At 48.6% G+C, this 14805-nt stretch overlaps 1 protein-coding gene across 4 annotated transcripts in view; it reads left to right on the top strand.

Annotated features, from left to right (window-relative positions):
- TBC1D8 (TBC1 domain family member 8) overlaps nucleotides 1-14805 on the top strand; it is a 133583-nt gene that overhangs the window by 81970 nt on the left and 36808 nt on the right. For all 4 annotated transcript variants that reach the window (XM_075336465.1, XM_075336469.1, XM_075336467.1 and 1 more), the window contains one exon: nucleotides 1234-1383. In XM_075336465.1, coding sequence (XP_075192580.1) covers nucleotides 1234-1383 — 150 coding nt within the window. The remainder of the gene's footprint in view (nucleotides 1-1233; nucleotides 1384-14805) is intronic.

The following is a 14805-nucleotide window of genomic DNA, read 5'->3' as shown; positions in this document are numbered from 1 at the left end:
TATCGGTGCGGCGGGGGGGGTTGTTTACGTAGAGCTGTCTGGCTCTATAGTCCCTATTCACACCTCTTTAGCTGATTGACGTTCTCCACACGGCCCACAGTCTGGACAGATGCAATGACACTGTGTGGACGCTCTCCAACTTCATCAGCTAAATATGCAGATGGCTGAGGCATGTGGGCTGTGAAGCCGGCCTGTTCTAGGGAAACAATGCCCCGCCGGACTGGTCAGACTCGTGAGGCAGGCTAATATACATAAGAACAACTGTATGCTACATCCAGGGCATGATTTTATCACTGGGGCAATTGTGGAGGCTTGGAGACCTGACGGGGGCTCTAAAGCCCCCGTCACATTTAACGACTTACCAGCGATCCCGAAAACAATGTGACCTGATAAGGATCGCTGGTAAGTCGCTGGGAGGTCGCTGGTGAGATGTCACACAGCCAGATCTTACCAACGACGCAGTAACGATCAGTGACCTGTATAACGACCTCGGCAGGTGTTGGGACTGTGTTAGGAGGTCGTTGGTAGGCGTCAAACCCAGCGATGCGTCCTGCCCAGCAGGACATCGCCTTTGAAGAAAATGGTCCCAACCATGCAGCAACAACTAGCGATCTCACAGCAGGCGCCTGATCGCTGGTAGGTGTCACACGTAACGAGATCGTTGCTGCTTTACAGAAATGGTGACGTAGCAACGATCACGTTGTGTGTGATGGGGGCCTTAAGTTACTGAGGTCGAAGTTGAGCCTATGGATGTAGACAAGATTATAATCTCAAAACCACATACAAAATTATTTGTAAAACAAATTGCATTACTTATAATACACTAATCCCAAATAAAAGCCTGTATTATAGTCTGCAGCTGCATTTACAGTTCTGCAGGCTTCACAGCTGGATTCTCCCAGCACTCCTTGCAGTTTCCATGTGTGGTATGGTGGCAAGTATTGGCATCACTCCAATTACTGCGGAGTAATCTTATCTCGGAGAAGCAAGCTACCCTGGATTATGGGAGCTCAGCTGTTAGGGGTGTCTGTTATTGGAAACAGTCAGCAAGTTAATCATTGATCGGCATTGCAATTCCACGATTAGCTTTGTGCTGTATTTACTAACTGACTTTTTTTTTGGTGTTGATTATTTCTTTGTAAAATGACGTTTTTAACCATGTTAAGAGCCGCAGACAGGAATCAAGGGCAACTATAATTTACCATTCCTAACCAGATATCTGCTTGTGATTAGGTGTTTGGTAAAGAAGGCTTCGGGAACATGAACCTGATAGTTCATCAGGATGTAGAAGGTGGAAATGAAAAGGAGAAGTGTACAACGAATGCAGAAGCTTTGATGTCCTCTTTTCATCAGACTGGAACTGGGAATCCCGACACTGGAATGGTACAGTACCATTGCATGATACGTCTCTGCTGAAAGGAGGAACTGCACACAGTCATACTTTATTGTTTAGCTACAAAACCTTTCATTTAAAATGGTCATTTGTAGTAGGGTTGATGCTGTGTGCGGCAAGAGAACAGAGTGATGTGACTTGTTGGCACCTCTGTCTTCTATTGCCTTTACTGCAAGACCTGAAAGATGCAAGGCAGGCCGCTCCTATATATATTCCGGGTGCTACACTGTTAGGCTGAAGAGCAGGACACTGGAGATATTAATAGGGAAGTATCAATGGTGGCAATAAGGGTGAGTGCCCACGATCAGTGTTTGCAGTGTTTTGGATGCAACATGCTTCAGCTGCATCCCAAGCGCTGCGTTGTACAGTAAAAGCACAATGGACAGGATATCTAGAAATCTTGTGCCCACTGTGCTTGTTTTTTCCGCAGTAAACACTGACCTGCGGTGCATCATTCCAAGCCGCAGCATGTCAATTGTTTGCTGCTGATAAGCATGCGTCCTCCATAGGGAGAACTCAAGCGAGAGGCTGCAGCGCACTGAACCCTGATCGTGGGTGCGAGCAGCTGCATTCTCCTGCGGAGGAGACTTGCGGCCCCACAGGTGAGGACCCGCTGTGTCAGGGCGCAGTGAGTCCTGATCGTGGGCACATACCCTAATAGTGCATGTACGGCAATAGCGTTCTCCATTATGGGGTGGTGGTTGCAGCTCTGGTGTAGAAACCACAGGTTTCAGGAGAGCACTGTGTGATCACAGCTCTGGGGTGAATCTGTTGAAGTTGCAGCTCTTGAGGGTACTTTGGTGGGCATATAAGATGAAGAACTTACTCTTCCCACACTGTCTCCAGTGGCTCTGCACTGCTGCGCCAGCAGGAGTGTGGTGAGGTCACAGAGTACTGACCTCATAACACAGCTGCACGCAGAGGCTGGTGTTGACGGGAACTCCTTTGCACCAGTCCCTGCACAGTGCTCAAACGTATTTGCGTGTTATTTAAACATAGAAAGTAGGGAGCGGTGTCTGCTAGACAGGTTCACGGGCCGCAGCAAACCAGCCTGCTCTGTACAATAAGGATCTCCTTTTTGTTCTCCCCTTTTATGCCTCTCTACAATATTTTTGCCCTTTCTATGTACGTCTGTACAATAATTATGCTCTCCCTTTGTGCCACCAAACAATAATTTTACCCCTCTTGTGCCAGCACACAATTATTATGCCCTTCTTTGTACTTTTATAGAAGTTATGTCCCCCTTTGTGCCCTTATACAATAATTAGGTGCCTGTTTCTGCCGCCAGATAATATTTATGCCCCTCTTTCTGAATACTCTGAATAAATATAATTATCCACGATGTAGATATGAAAAGGTCGCACTCCAAGTCAGGGAAAAGGAATTTCGTTTATTCCATGATCACATCACAGGTACAGGTAGTGAGGGAGGGTGAGGGTGTGCCACGCCGGACAGTCCGGCGTGGCACACCCTCACCCTCCCTCACTACCTGTACCTGTGATGTGATCATGGAATAAACGAAATTCCTTTTCCCTGACTTGGAGTGCGACCTTTTCATATCTACATCGTGGATTTTGTATTGCCTTTTCTTTGGGACACGCACCCAGGTGGAAGCACAGCTTGTCAGCCATACAGGATTCAGCGGTGCCCGGTATCCTCAACTCAGCCTTATAAATATAATTATGTGCCATGTGTAATATTCCCCTTTTGTGCCTCCTTGCCAAAGTAATGCTTTTTTTTTGTGGTCCCTTTTTGTGCCTACATAGATTTATGATAACCCCCGTGTGTGTCTTCCCATGTTTACATTTACAAACTAAATAAAAACAAACTTGCCTTTCCCCACTCCCAAGAAGTGCATTAAGACCCTACTTCTTCCTGCATGCACCGTGAGGAAGTAACATCATCACGACTCCTGATGTAATCTACACACTCCCAACCTCTGGTATTGCGCAAGTCTAAAGCAGCCTGTGACTTAAGACAGTAAGAGGTATCCCGAAACCAGAATCGTACCGCCCGATCTTCCTTATATCAGCTGACGTTAAGTTATTAGCCAAGGTACTCGCCAACAGAATGTTCCGAGTTGTCTCATCTATCTATATATATAATTGCCTTATTCTGTCTGTCTGTCTGTCTGTCTGTCTGTCTGTCTGTCTGTCTGTCTGTCTGTCTGTCTGTCTGTCTGTCTGTCTGTCTGTCTGTCTGTCTGTCTTGCTGCAAAATTGTGTCCTTACGGTGACACAAAGCTGATTGGCCGCTGAGCTCGCCATGGCCCCGCCCCCCCGCACGGATTGGCCGCTCGCCCAGGCAACTCGCCCCCGCCCCCCTCACGCAATGCACGCTCGCTCTGGCCCCGCCCCCCGCACGCAATGCACGCTTGCTCTGGCCCCGCCCCCTCACGCAATGCATGCTCGCTCTGGCCCCGCCCCCCGCACGCATTCCCCGAACCGACCGACACGGAGCCACGACTCCCAGGTGAGTACTGTACCCCCGGGAGCCCACATCAGCGTACGCTGCCAACCCAGCCGACACATACCCTCGCATTGCTGGGGTTGCTGCCGTATGCTGGTGTGGGCTCCCGTGCGACGGGATACGCTGGTAACCATGGTAGCATAGTTACCAGCGCATCAAGGTTCTGCAGCGGCGGAACATACACACACGCACGCACGCACACACACACACATCAGATCACACCCACTCTCACACACACCTCACACACACATCACATCGCATCCACACACTCACAACATCCTGGGATTTCGCTTGCTTCTCGGCAGCGATACTGTGCAGTGAGCTTCCAGGACCTGCCGGAGGATCACATGGCCAGAAGCATGTGGTATCTCCGGATGTTGTGAGTGAGAGCGCGTATGTGCAATATCGTCAGTGTGTGTGTGTGTGTATGCGATCGGGTGTGTGTGAGTGTATGTGATCGGGTGTGTGTGAGTGTATGTGTGTGTGTGCGCGATCGGATCTGTGTCGGCAGAGGAGCATGGCGTGCTGGAGGAGGCTGGGAGGAGAGAGGCTGATCCTGGGGAAGGCTGGGAGGGGTAGACTGAGAGAAGAGAGGCTGATGCTGGGGGAGGCTGAGGCTGGGGTAGGCTGGGAGGAGAGAGGCTGATGCTGGGGACAGAAAAGGCTGATGCTGGGAGGAGAGAGGCTGATGCTGGGAGGAGAGAGGCTGATGCTGGGAGGAGAGAGGCTGATGCTGGGAGGAGAGAGGCTGATCCTGGGGAAGGCTGGGAGGGGGAGGCTGAGAGAAGAGAGGCTGATGCTGGGGGAGGCTGAGGCTGGGGTAGGCTAGGAGGAGAGAGGCTGATGCTAGGGACAGAAAAGGCTGATGCTGGGAGGAGAGAGGCTGATGCTGGGAGGAGAGAGGCTGATGCTGGGAGGAGAGAGGCTGATGCTGGGAGGAGAGAGGCTGATGCTGGGAGGAGAGAGGCTGATGCTGGGAGGAGAGAGGCTGATGCTGGGAGGAGAGAGGCTGATGCTGGGAGGAGAGAGGCTGATGCTGGGAGGAGAGAGGCTGATGCTGCGGGCAGAGAGGCTGATGCTGCGGACAGAGAGGCTGATGCTGCGGGCAGAGAGGCTGATGCTGCGGGCAGAGAGGCTGATGCTGCGGGCAGAGAGGCTGATGCTGCGGGCAGAGAGGCTGATGCTGCGGGCAGAGAGGCTGATGCTGCGGGCAGAGAGGCTGATGCTGCGGGCAGAGAGGCTGATGCTGCGGGCAGAGAGGCTGATGCTGCGGGCAGAGAGGCTGATGCTGCGGGCAGAGAGGCTGATGCTGGTGCAGCATGGGGGATGGAGCACGTTTGGGAGTGCGCAGCATGGCGGATGGAGCACGTTTGCGAGTGCGCAGCATGGCGGATGGAGCACGTTTGCGAGTGCGCAGCATGGCGGATGGAGCACGTTTGGGAGTGCGCAGCATGGCGGATGGAGCACGTTTGGGAGTGCGCAGTATGGCGGATGGAGCACGTTTGGGGAGTGCGCAGCATGGCGGATGGAGCACGTTTGGGAGTGCGCAGCATGGCGGATGGAGCACGTTTGGGATTGCGCAGCATGGCGGATGGAGCGCGTTTCGGATTGCGCAGCATGGCGGATGGAGCACGTTTGGGAGTGCGCAGCATGGCGGATGGAGCACGTTTGGGGAGTGCGCAGCATGGCGGATGGAGCACGTTTGGGAGTGCGCAGCATGGCGGATGGAGCGCGTTTGGGATTGCGCAGCATGGCGGATGGAGCGCGTTTGGGATTGCGCAGCATGGCAGATGGAGCACGTTTGGGAGTGCGCAGCATGGCGGATGGAGCACGTTTGGGAGTGCGCAGCATGGCGGATGGAGCACGTTTGGGAGTGCGCAGCATGGCGGCTGGAGCACGTTTGGGAGTGCGCAGCATAGCGGATGGAGTACGATGGGGGGTGCGCAGCATGGCGGATGGAGCACGTTTGGGAGTGCGCAGCATGGCGGATGGAGCACGTTTGGGAGTGCGCAGCATGGAGGCTGGACCACGTTTGGGAGTGCGCAGCATGGCGGATGGAGCACGTTTGGGAGTGCGCAGCATGGCGGATGGAGCACGATGGGGAGTGCGCAGCATGGGGGATGGAGCACGATGGGGGGTGCGCAGCATGGGGGATGGAGCACGATGGGAGGTGCACACCTCCCCCCAACACACACACACACACGCGCACTGCACAACACACACACACACCACACACACACAACACACACACACTGGGAACCACAAACACCGCCCTACACAGACACCCACACACACACAACGCTGCACACACACAACACCCAATACACAAACACCGCGGCATACATAAATATACGCACATACCGCACAACACACACATTGCACAAAACATACCTCCCCCCAAAACACACCACACACACACAAACCGCGCAACACACACACACACACACACAACGCTACAGACACACAGCGCTCCACAAACAACGCAACACACATACAACACCGCTCTCACCCCCCGCCACACCCAGATAACACCCAGAACATGTACAGCGCCCTATACAAACACTTGGTAACACAACAACATCTATATATATATAACAAAAATCATACATGAACTACACAATACGTAAATTCTAGAATACCCGATGCGTAGAATCGGGCCACCTTCTAGTTCTGAATAATGACCAAACTGGTTTCATTCCAAGCAGAGCTACATCCCTAAACCTTAGGAGACTATATTTAGAACTCCAACTTGGCACTAAGTATCCGGGGGAAAGAACAATTTTGTCCTTAGATGCTGCTAAGGCGTTTGACAGCCTAGAGTTGAGATTCTTGTGGGTGGTCCTCGGTAAAATGGGATTTGGAAATAGATTTATAAATTGGGTGAGACTGCTATATGACCCAACAGTGGAGAGGGATAGGCCTAAGACACACGGCATGAAAATCGGACCGAGTGGAGTGAGATAAAACATCGCATTCCACTTGGACCAATATGATCCTATGTCCCAGCACCCATGAGCGATTATTTTCTCGGCCCCAATCGGACCGAGAAAACAATCGCAGCATGCTGCAACTGTAATGCGAGACTCTTTCTCTCGCACCCATTCAATTTTATGGGGCGAGAGAAAGATCGCACTGCACTCGCGAACACCGGTGTTCTGCGAGTGCAGGGCGAGAATGGCAATAGCCGACTACGGAGGAGAAAGAGAGATAAATCCCTCCCTCTCCTCCTCAGCGCTGGCCCGCGCCTCCTCAGCGCTGGCTCGCCCCTCCTCAGCGCAGCCCGCCCCTCGCAGCTGAGGTCCGATCGCATGATCGAACCTCAGTCGCAGTGACACTTGCATGACACTCGGCTCCCACTCTGCTGCCAGCGCGAGCCGAGTGTCATGTGAGGATCGCATTAGTCCCCGTGTGGCGCCGGCCTTAGGGTGACTTTATGGGTCTCTGGGTCTTTTCCTTCTGAGAAGAGGTTCTAGACAGGGGTGCCCGCTCTCCTCCCTGCTATTCGCTACTGCAATTGAGCCACTGGACTACGGATGTCCAGGGGGAGGTTGTGGGATTTAAACGCGGAGCTATAGAACAGAAGATATCTTTATATGCGGACGATTTGCTTTTATATCTAGACAAACTGTACTCCTCAATTTCGCCGGCCATGGATCTTATTCGGGAATTTGAGCCAAGATCCGGTCATAGGATTAACTGGTCCAAGTTGGCGCTAATGCTGGTAGACCCTCTCCCAATGGGCTTCTCTGACCTGCAGATACCAGTCCCCCTAGTTCGAGAGTTCAAGTATTTGGGAATACCTGTTAGCCCGAACCCAAATTAGTTTTGAGCCCTTTATCTTTATCCCCTGCCTACACAATTTAGAGTAAGGGTTAATACTTGATGCCGACTCTCATTTTCAAATATTGGTAGAACTTACCTAATTAAAATGGTATTGATACCACAACTATTATATCTTATACATAATTTCCCAGTATGGGTACATATGGATTTCTTTACCAAAATCGACACATTGTTTCGGGAACTTATATGGAAGAAAAAACATGCTAGAATCCGATTAGAGGTGTTGCAACGGGGGAAGGAGGAGGGAGGATTGGCATTGCCGTACCCGTATTTATATTATATTGCTTCTCAGATGCAGCACTGCAGGGGCTGGTGAAAGGAGGGGGCATACGATGTTAGTGGCGATCTGGTGAGAGAGGGATCAGACTGGAAATACCCGGTATGTCAGCTAGAGGTGGACGGAGGCTGGTAAACAGGGCAACGGCATCCAACGTTAGCCATGATCTTTAACGTATGAGATAGGGGCAAATCTCTTCTGAAGGTAAATGGGCCTGCGGAGTTCTGGCCACTATAGAGGAACCTGGACCTACAAGAAATTCAGAAACTTAAAGGATTTAGAGGGTGGGAAGATAGATCTCTCTATTTGGTATAAAATTTCTGTGAAATAATGTTCTTAAGAGCTTTGAGCAATTACGGACTGAATGTCATCTCCCACATGTATTTTTCTACCAATATTTACAGCTGTGACATGCATTGGAGACAGAGGAGGGTAGGCCTTGTGAGTGTGACACACAATTTTACGCTGCGTATTTTGGCTATGTCTGAGTGCTCTAGAGGCCTTATATCTAAACTATATAGGAGATTACTGCTTGCCCACATAGATAGATACCCGTTAACTGTCAAAAATAAGTGGGAGTGGGACGTAGGCCCCTTTACTGATGACCAATGGTTGGACATACTGTATTGGAACAGATTCCTAAAATGGTGGTCTCGGAATGTCAGAGGCTTTCTCAGCTATTTCTCAACCATAGGGTGTACAAGACACCTAGCCTCTTGTTCACGATAGGGCTTAGATCAAATGCACAATGTGTCAGATGTGGGCAGGATGATGCCCATTTAATGCATGTCATGTGGGAATGTGGACATATAGGCGAATTTTAGAAGCAAGCCCTGGGACTTATAGAGCAGGTATACCACATTAAAATACAGCCCTCACCCTGTATTTGCTTGGTGAATTTATGGGAGGGAGGAGTGGACTCGGATTCTCCAACGGCCATGGGTATATCACGCGTTCTTTACCAAACAAGAAAGCTGTTAGCATACCATTGGCTGGATCCTTCGCCTCCAACTTTAACCCTTTAGCGACCTGTGACGTACTGGGTACGTCATGGCTCCCTGGCACTTAAGGACCCATGACATACCCAGTACATTATGGCGAAATCACGGCCCCGGTGGCTGCGATCGGCATACAAATACCTTAGATTCGGGAAGGAGAGGACCTCTGCCTGACCTCAGGAGGGGTAATGTCCAAACCCCCCCCCCCACCTGGACCTACGGAGACTGTGATTGGCTGAGCGGTATTCGTCAGCCAATCACAGCCACTGTAATGTGTTTTAGCCATTGAAAATGGCTGAAACATTGAAATCCAGCCATGATCAGTGCAGCTATAGCACTGATCATTGGCTGGAGCTGGGTGACCTCTGTTTCACCTGCCTCCATCTCTGACAGGCCTTGTGACCGATCTCTCCAATCACTGTGGATCTGGGGTCGGTGACCTGTGACCACTCCCCTTAGGTTCACTCCATCCGTGGATACTGAGGAGAGCGATTCCTGCGCGTGCCATTTGGTAAGTTCCCCCGATCCACTGCTTCACCGATCAGCCGCCGTCATTGCCCCCTTTCAGCCGCCGCCGCAGCAGTCACCGCCCCCCCTCCATCCGCCACCACTCTCACTCATCAGCCGCTGCCCTCCTCCCCGATCTGCTGCATCTGCTGCCCCCTCTCACCCTCCCCGATCTGCTGCCCCCCTCTTGCCCTCCCCGATCTGCTGCATCTGCTGCCCCCTCTCGCCCTCCCCGATCTGCTGCATCTGCTGCCCCCTCCCCCACCTCTCACTCTCCTCGATCTGCTGCATATGTTGCCCCCTCCCCCACCTCTCACCCTCCTCCATCTGCTGCCCCCTCTTCCACCTCTCACCCTCCCTGATCTGCTGCATCTGCTGCCCCCTCTCCCACCTCGATCTGCTGCATCTGCTGCCCCCTCCTCGATCTGCTGCATCTGCTGCCTAGATCCATCCTGTAAGGTAGCTCCCCCCCTCCCCACCCCCCTTAAAAATAAAATTAATAACAACTTTAGACTGGAAAGAGGACTCTATCTAAAGAGGAAAGCGCTGCATAAATTTAATAAAATGTTGCAGCCATGGATAGAGGTACCAGGCCTTCCCTCTGGTGTGTTGGTCTATCCTAGATCGTTTGTTACTATGCCTGCAGTAAAGGGAAATATCCTGGAAATAAGAGTCTGGTAGCTCTGTAGGATGACCCGAAACCTTGAAGAGTGCTGCGGGGAGAGGCTGGAGGGGACCGATCTGATAATCAGTTGGGAAAGAGAGGGGTGGATGGGAGCGGAGATAAGTTACAAAGTGACGAAACTGTTAAATAATCTTCCGGCTTATTTCGTTTACTCTTAAAGTTATGCTGTTTAATTGCTTCATTTGTGAAAATCCGAATGTACACAGAGGATGGATTTGTACTGCTGAACAATTATATGTCATTAAGTGCGCTTTGGTGTCGGTGTATATACCGTATAATGTATACTTCTATTCACTCTGTACCGATTTGTTTTGTGTTCAATAAAAATGATGTGATTTAAAGAAAGAAAAAAAAAAGACAGTAAAAGGGTGAGTATGGAGAGAAAATAAAGAAAAATCAATATCTTCCTTGGCACTGCCTACTCCTCCTTGTCCAGTTGCACTGACACTGATTTGAAGTGTAAGTTAGATAAAATGCAGTTTAGAATCTCTTAATGTGACTAGTGCTGATCTCCGTGACATAACTGTGTGGTGGGAGCAGAGTATGTGTGCAATATGTGGGTCAGGAATGTGGCACAATGCAGAAAGTTAACATTATTCCCCACACACTGTGTAAAGGTTTGAATTATTGCTGATTGCCATTTTACTGTTGGATTCTTCACTAAGAAACTATATTTCTCGCTGACATGTCAGATGTTAGAGCCCCTGGAATGGTGAAGAAAAGTCTTGGCTCTACAATTCACTTTTTGCATATGAGATGTCATAACTGTTATGTACATCAACTCTGTATATACAGGTTCATTTATATAATATGATTTCATCACAACTCTATGATATATATATATATATATATATATATATATATATATATATATATATAAAAACATATATATAATATACACACAGACACACACACACTTGCATCTCAGTAAATTCGAATATCATCAAAAAGTTAATTTATTTCAGTAATCCAATACAAAAAGGGTAACACATATAATATATAGAGTCGTTACAAACAGAGTGATCTATTTCAAGTGTTTATTTCTGTTAATGTTTGTTAGGGTGAACTGTTAACCAGAGATCACTAGCTGCCTACTGCCTGGCCGAATTGATATGGGCCAAGTGCATGCATAAAAGAATTCACACCAGACACAGTCGGATATGAAATCTCTTCTTGGTCACAGTAAAGATGGCAGCCAAACAGACTGAGGAGACTCATGCGTCCTCTTGATATAGGGTAGGGGCGTACACAAGTTCAGATATGCCCATTTAGTGGGACAGTTCATGGGCTAGCGAATGGGGAGATCCGTGTTGCTGTTGATGGGTTGGTCTGACCAGTGGATGAAACCATGATGATGGGAGGGACGTCATTTAGTGGATCCATGCTGATGGTTTGGTCTGTGATGTCATCTGATCTGTGGGTTGGTCTTCTAGCTTGACCAGGGGTCTTCCCTTATATGGTGGTCTTCTTTCATCTGGACATTCCTTGCATTCCAAGCAAGGTGTGGAGAAAGGAAATGGAGGTCATCTTTATATCTGTGTCATGTATATGATCTGAAACCTGAATTATGTAAGGCAAATCGACATATTTCCCACAATCCCTTGTCAAGAGGTTAATTAAGTATTTGATGGAAAGGTCCTCCTCAACCTGTTGATGATTATGGCTTACAGCCAATGAAAACCCAAAAAGTCATTATCTCAGACAATTAGAATAATTACCCCAAAACACCTAGAAAGGCTTCCTGAGCATTTACCTTGGTCACCTAGTCTGGTTCAGTAGGCTACACAATCATGGGGAAGTCTGCTGACTTGTCAGGTGTCCAGAAGGCAGCCATTGACACAATCCACAAGGAGGGTAACCACAACCCTTAGTCTATGACTAAAGGCCCCGTCACACACAACGAGATCACTAACGAGATCGCTGCTGAGTCACAGTTTCTGTGGCGCAGAAACGATCTCAACAATGATCTCGTTATGTGTGACACCTACCAGCGATCAGGCCCCTGCTGCGGGATCGCTAGTCATTGCAGAATGGTCCGGTCTATTTTCTTCAACGGCGATGTCCTGCTGGGCAGGGCACATCGCTGTATTTGACGCTGTGTGACAGGCTCCCAATGACCACCAAGATCGTTATACAGGTCGCTACTGCGTCGTTGGTAAGGTCCAGCGATCCTTATCAGGTCGTATTGTTGTTGGGATCGCTGGTAAGTCGTTGTGTGTGACTGGGCCTTAAGGGTGTTGAAACCTGAAACATGTTAGGTGGGACCCGGTGTGGTCCAACAGCTTGCTTTTAATCTGTCCATGTTTATGTATGTGAAATAAAGCAAGAAGAAATTTGCAGCACAGTTGGGACTACGGACCAAATCTTTTTCCTTTCTATGTAATTTTTGCAGTAGCCAACTGCCTGGCCTGGTGTCCCGGTGTATCTTGGTATACGGGTGAGCAAGGATTTTTTTTTCTATTTTCCTATTTAAGCCACAAAAGGTCATTACTAAAGAAGCTGGCTGTTCACAGAGTGCTGTATACAAGCTGGAAAGTTGTGTGGTAGGAAACAGTGTGGTAGAAAAAGGTGCACAAGTAACCAGGATAACCGCTGCCTTGATAGGATTGTTAAGAAAAGGCCATTCAAAAATTTGGGAGAGATTCCCAACAAGTGGACTGCTGCTGGAGTCAGTACTTCAAGAGCCACCACACACCGACATATCCAGGACATGGGCTACAACTGACACATTCCTTGTGTCAAGCCACTCATGACCAATAGACTACACCAGAAGTGTCTTATCTGGGCCAAGGAGAAAAAGAACTGGACTGTTGCTCTGGGGTCCAAGGTGTTCTTTTCAGATGAAAGTAAATTTTGCATTTGAATTGGAAATCAAGGTCCCAGAGTCTGGAGGAAGAGTGGAGAGGTACACAATCCAAGATGCTTGAGGTCTGGTGTGAAGTTTCCAAAGTCAGTGATGGTTTGGGGAGCCATGTCATCTGCTGGTGCAGGTCCACTGTGTTTCATCAAGACCAAAGTCAGTGCAGCCATCTACCAGGAAATTTTAGAGCACTTCGTGATTCTCTTTGCAGACAAGCGTTTTGGAGATGGAAATTTCATTTTCCAGCAGGACTTGGCACCTGTCTACACTGCCAAAAGTACCAATACCTGGTTTATTAACTGCAGTATCACTGTGCTTGATTGGCCATCAAACTTGCCTGACCTTAACCCCATAGAGAATCTATGGGGTATTGCCAAGAGGAAGATGCGAGACACCAGACCCAGCAATGCAGACGAGCTGAAGGCTACTATCAAAACAACCTGAAGGCTGCTATCAAAGCAACCTGGGCTTCCATAACACCTCAGCAGGGCCACAGGTTGATCACCTCATGCCACGCCGCATTGATGCAGTAATTCATGCAAAAGGAGCTCAGACCAAGTATTGATTGCATTTACTGTACATACTTTTCAGTAGGTGATCATTTCTGAGTTTAAAATCATTTTCTCACTTGGTCTTATATAATGATCTAATTTTCTGAGATAATGACTTTTGGGTTTTCATTGGCTGTAACACATAATCATTAACATTAACAGAAATAAACACTAAAAATAGATCACTCTGTGTGTGTAATGACTTGTGTCATATGTGTTTCCCTTGTATTGAATTACTGAAATACATTAACTTTTTGATGATATTCCAATTTATTGAGATGCACACTTGTGTGTGTGTGTGTGTGTGTGTGTGTGTGTGTATATATATATATATATATATATAATATATATATATATATATATATATGTATGTGTGTGTGTGTGTGTGTGTGTGTGTGATAGATATATATATATATCACACACACACACACCCCGCATGATGCCTGCACAACCCTCTATATACCACATGATAAATGATCCCACAGCTCTATGTATACTGTATTATGGCCCCCACCGTTCCCTATATATAGTATGATGATCCCATAGGTCCTAAAACATTGTATTATGACCCTCATAGCTATCTTTATACTGCACTATGGCCTCCTCAGCTCCCTATATACTGTATTATGGTAGCCACATCTCCCTATATACTGTATTATGGCCCCACAGCTCCCTATATACTGTGTTATTGTCTTCACAGCTCCCTATATACTGTATTATGGCCCCAGCAGCTCCCTATATACTGTATTATGGTACTCAGAGCTACTTATATGCTGTATTATGGTCCCCCCAGCTCCTTGTATGCTATATTATGGCCCCCACACCTCCTTATACACTGTATTATGGTCTCCACAGCTCCAATATAATGTATTATGGCCCTGCAACCCAATATTCTAAAAACCTATAAAGATTATACTTGCCTAATCCTGATTCATAGTATCGCAGCCTCAGTCTCCCGTCCTGGCCACTATAGCAGGGCTGCAGAAATGGCGATATGCAATGACGTCATCGTGCCGATTGCCTGCCTGTGTACTCTAAGGCTATGTGCCCACGCTGCGGATTTTGCCGCGGATTTTCCGAAAATCTGCAGCAGCGGCACTTCCAAGCCATTTCAATGGCATTTTGGAAATGCTGTGTCCATGCTGCGGATTTTTCCGCGGCGGATTTGCCGCGGATTTTGATCCGGAAAAATCTGCAGCATGTCAATTATTGTTGCGGATTT

This window comes from Anomaloglossus baeobatrachus, chromosome 2, assembly GCF_048569485.1.
Source record: "Anomaloglossus baeobatrachus isolate aAnoBae1 chromosome 2, aAnoBae1.hap1, whole genome shotgun sequence".
Classification (NCBI taxonomy): Eukaryota; Metazoa; Chordata; class Amphibia; order Anura; family Aromobatidae; genus Anomaloglossus; species Anomaloglossus baeobatrachus.
This window is presented reverse-complemented; position numbering and strand designations above follow the sequence as displayed.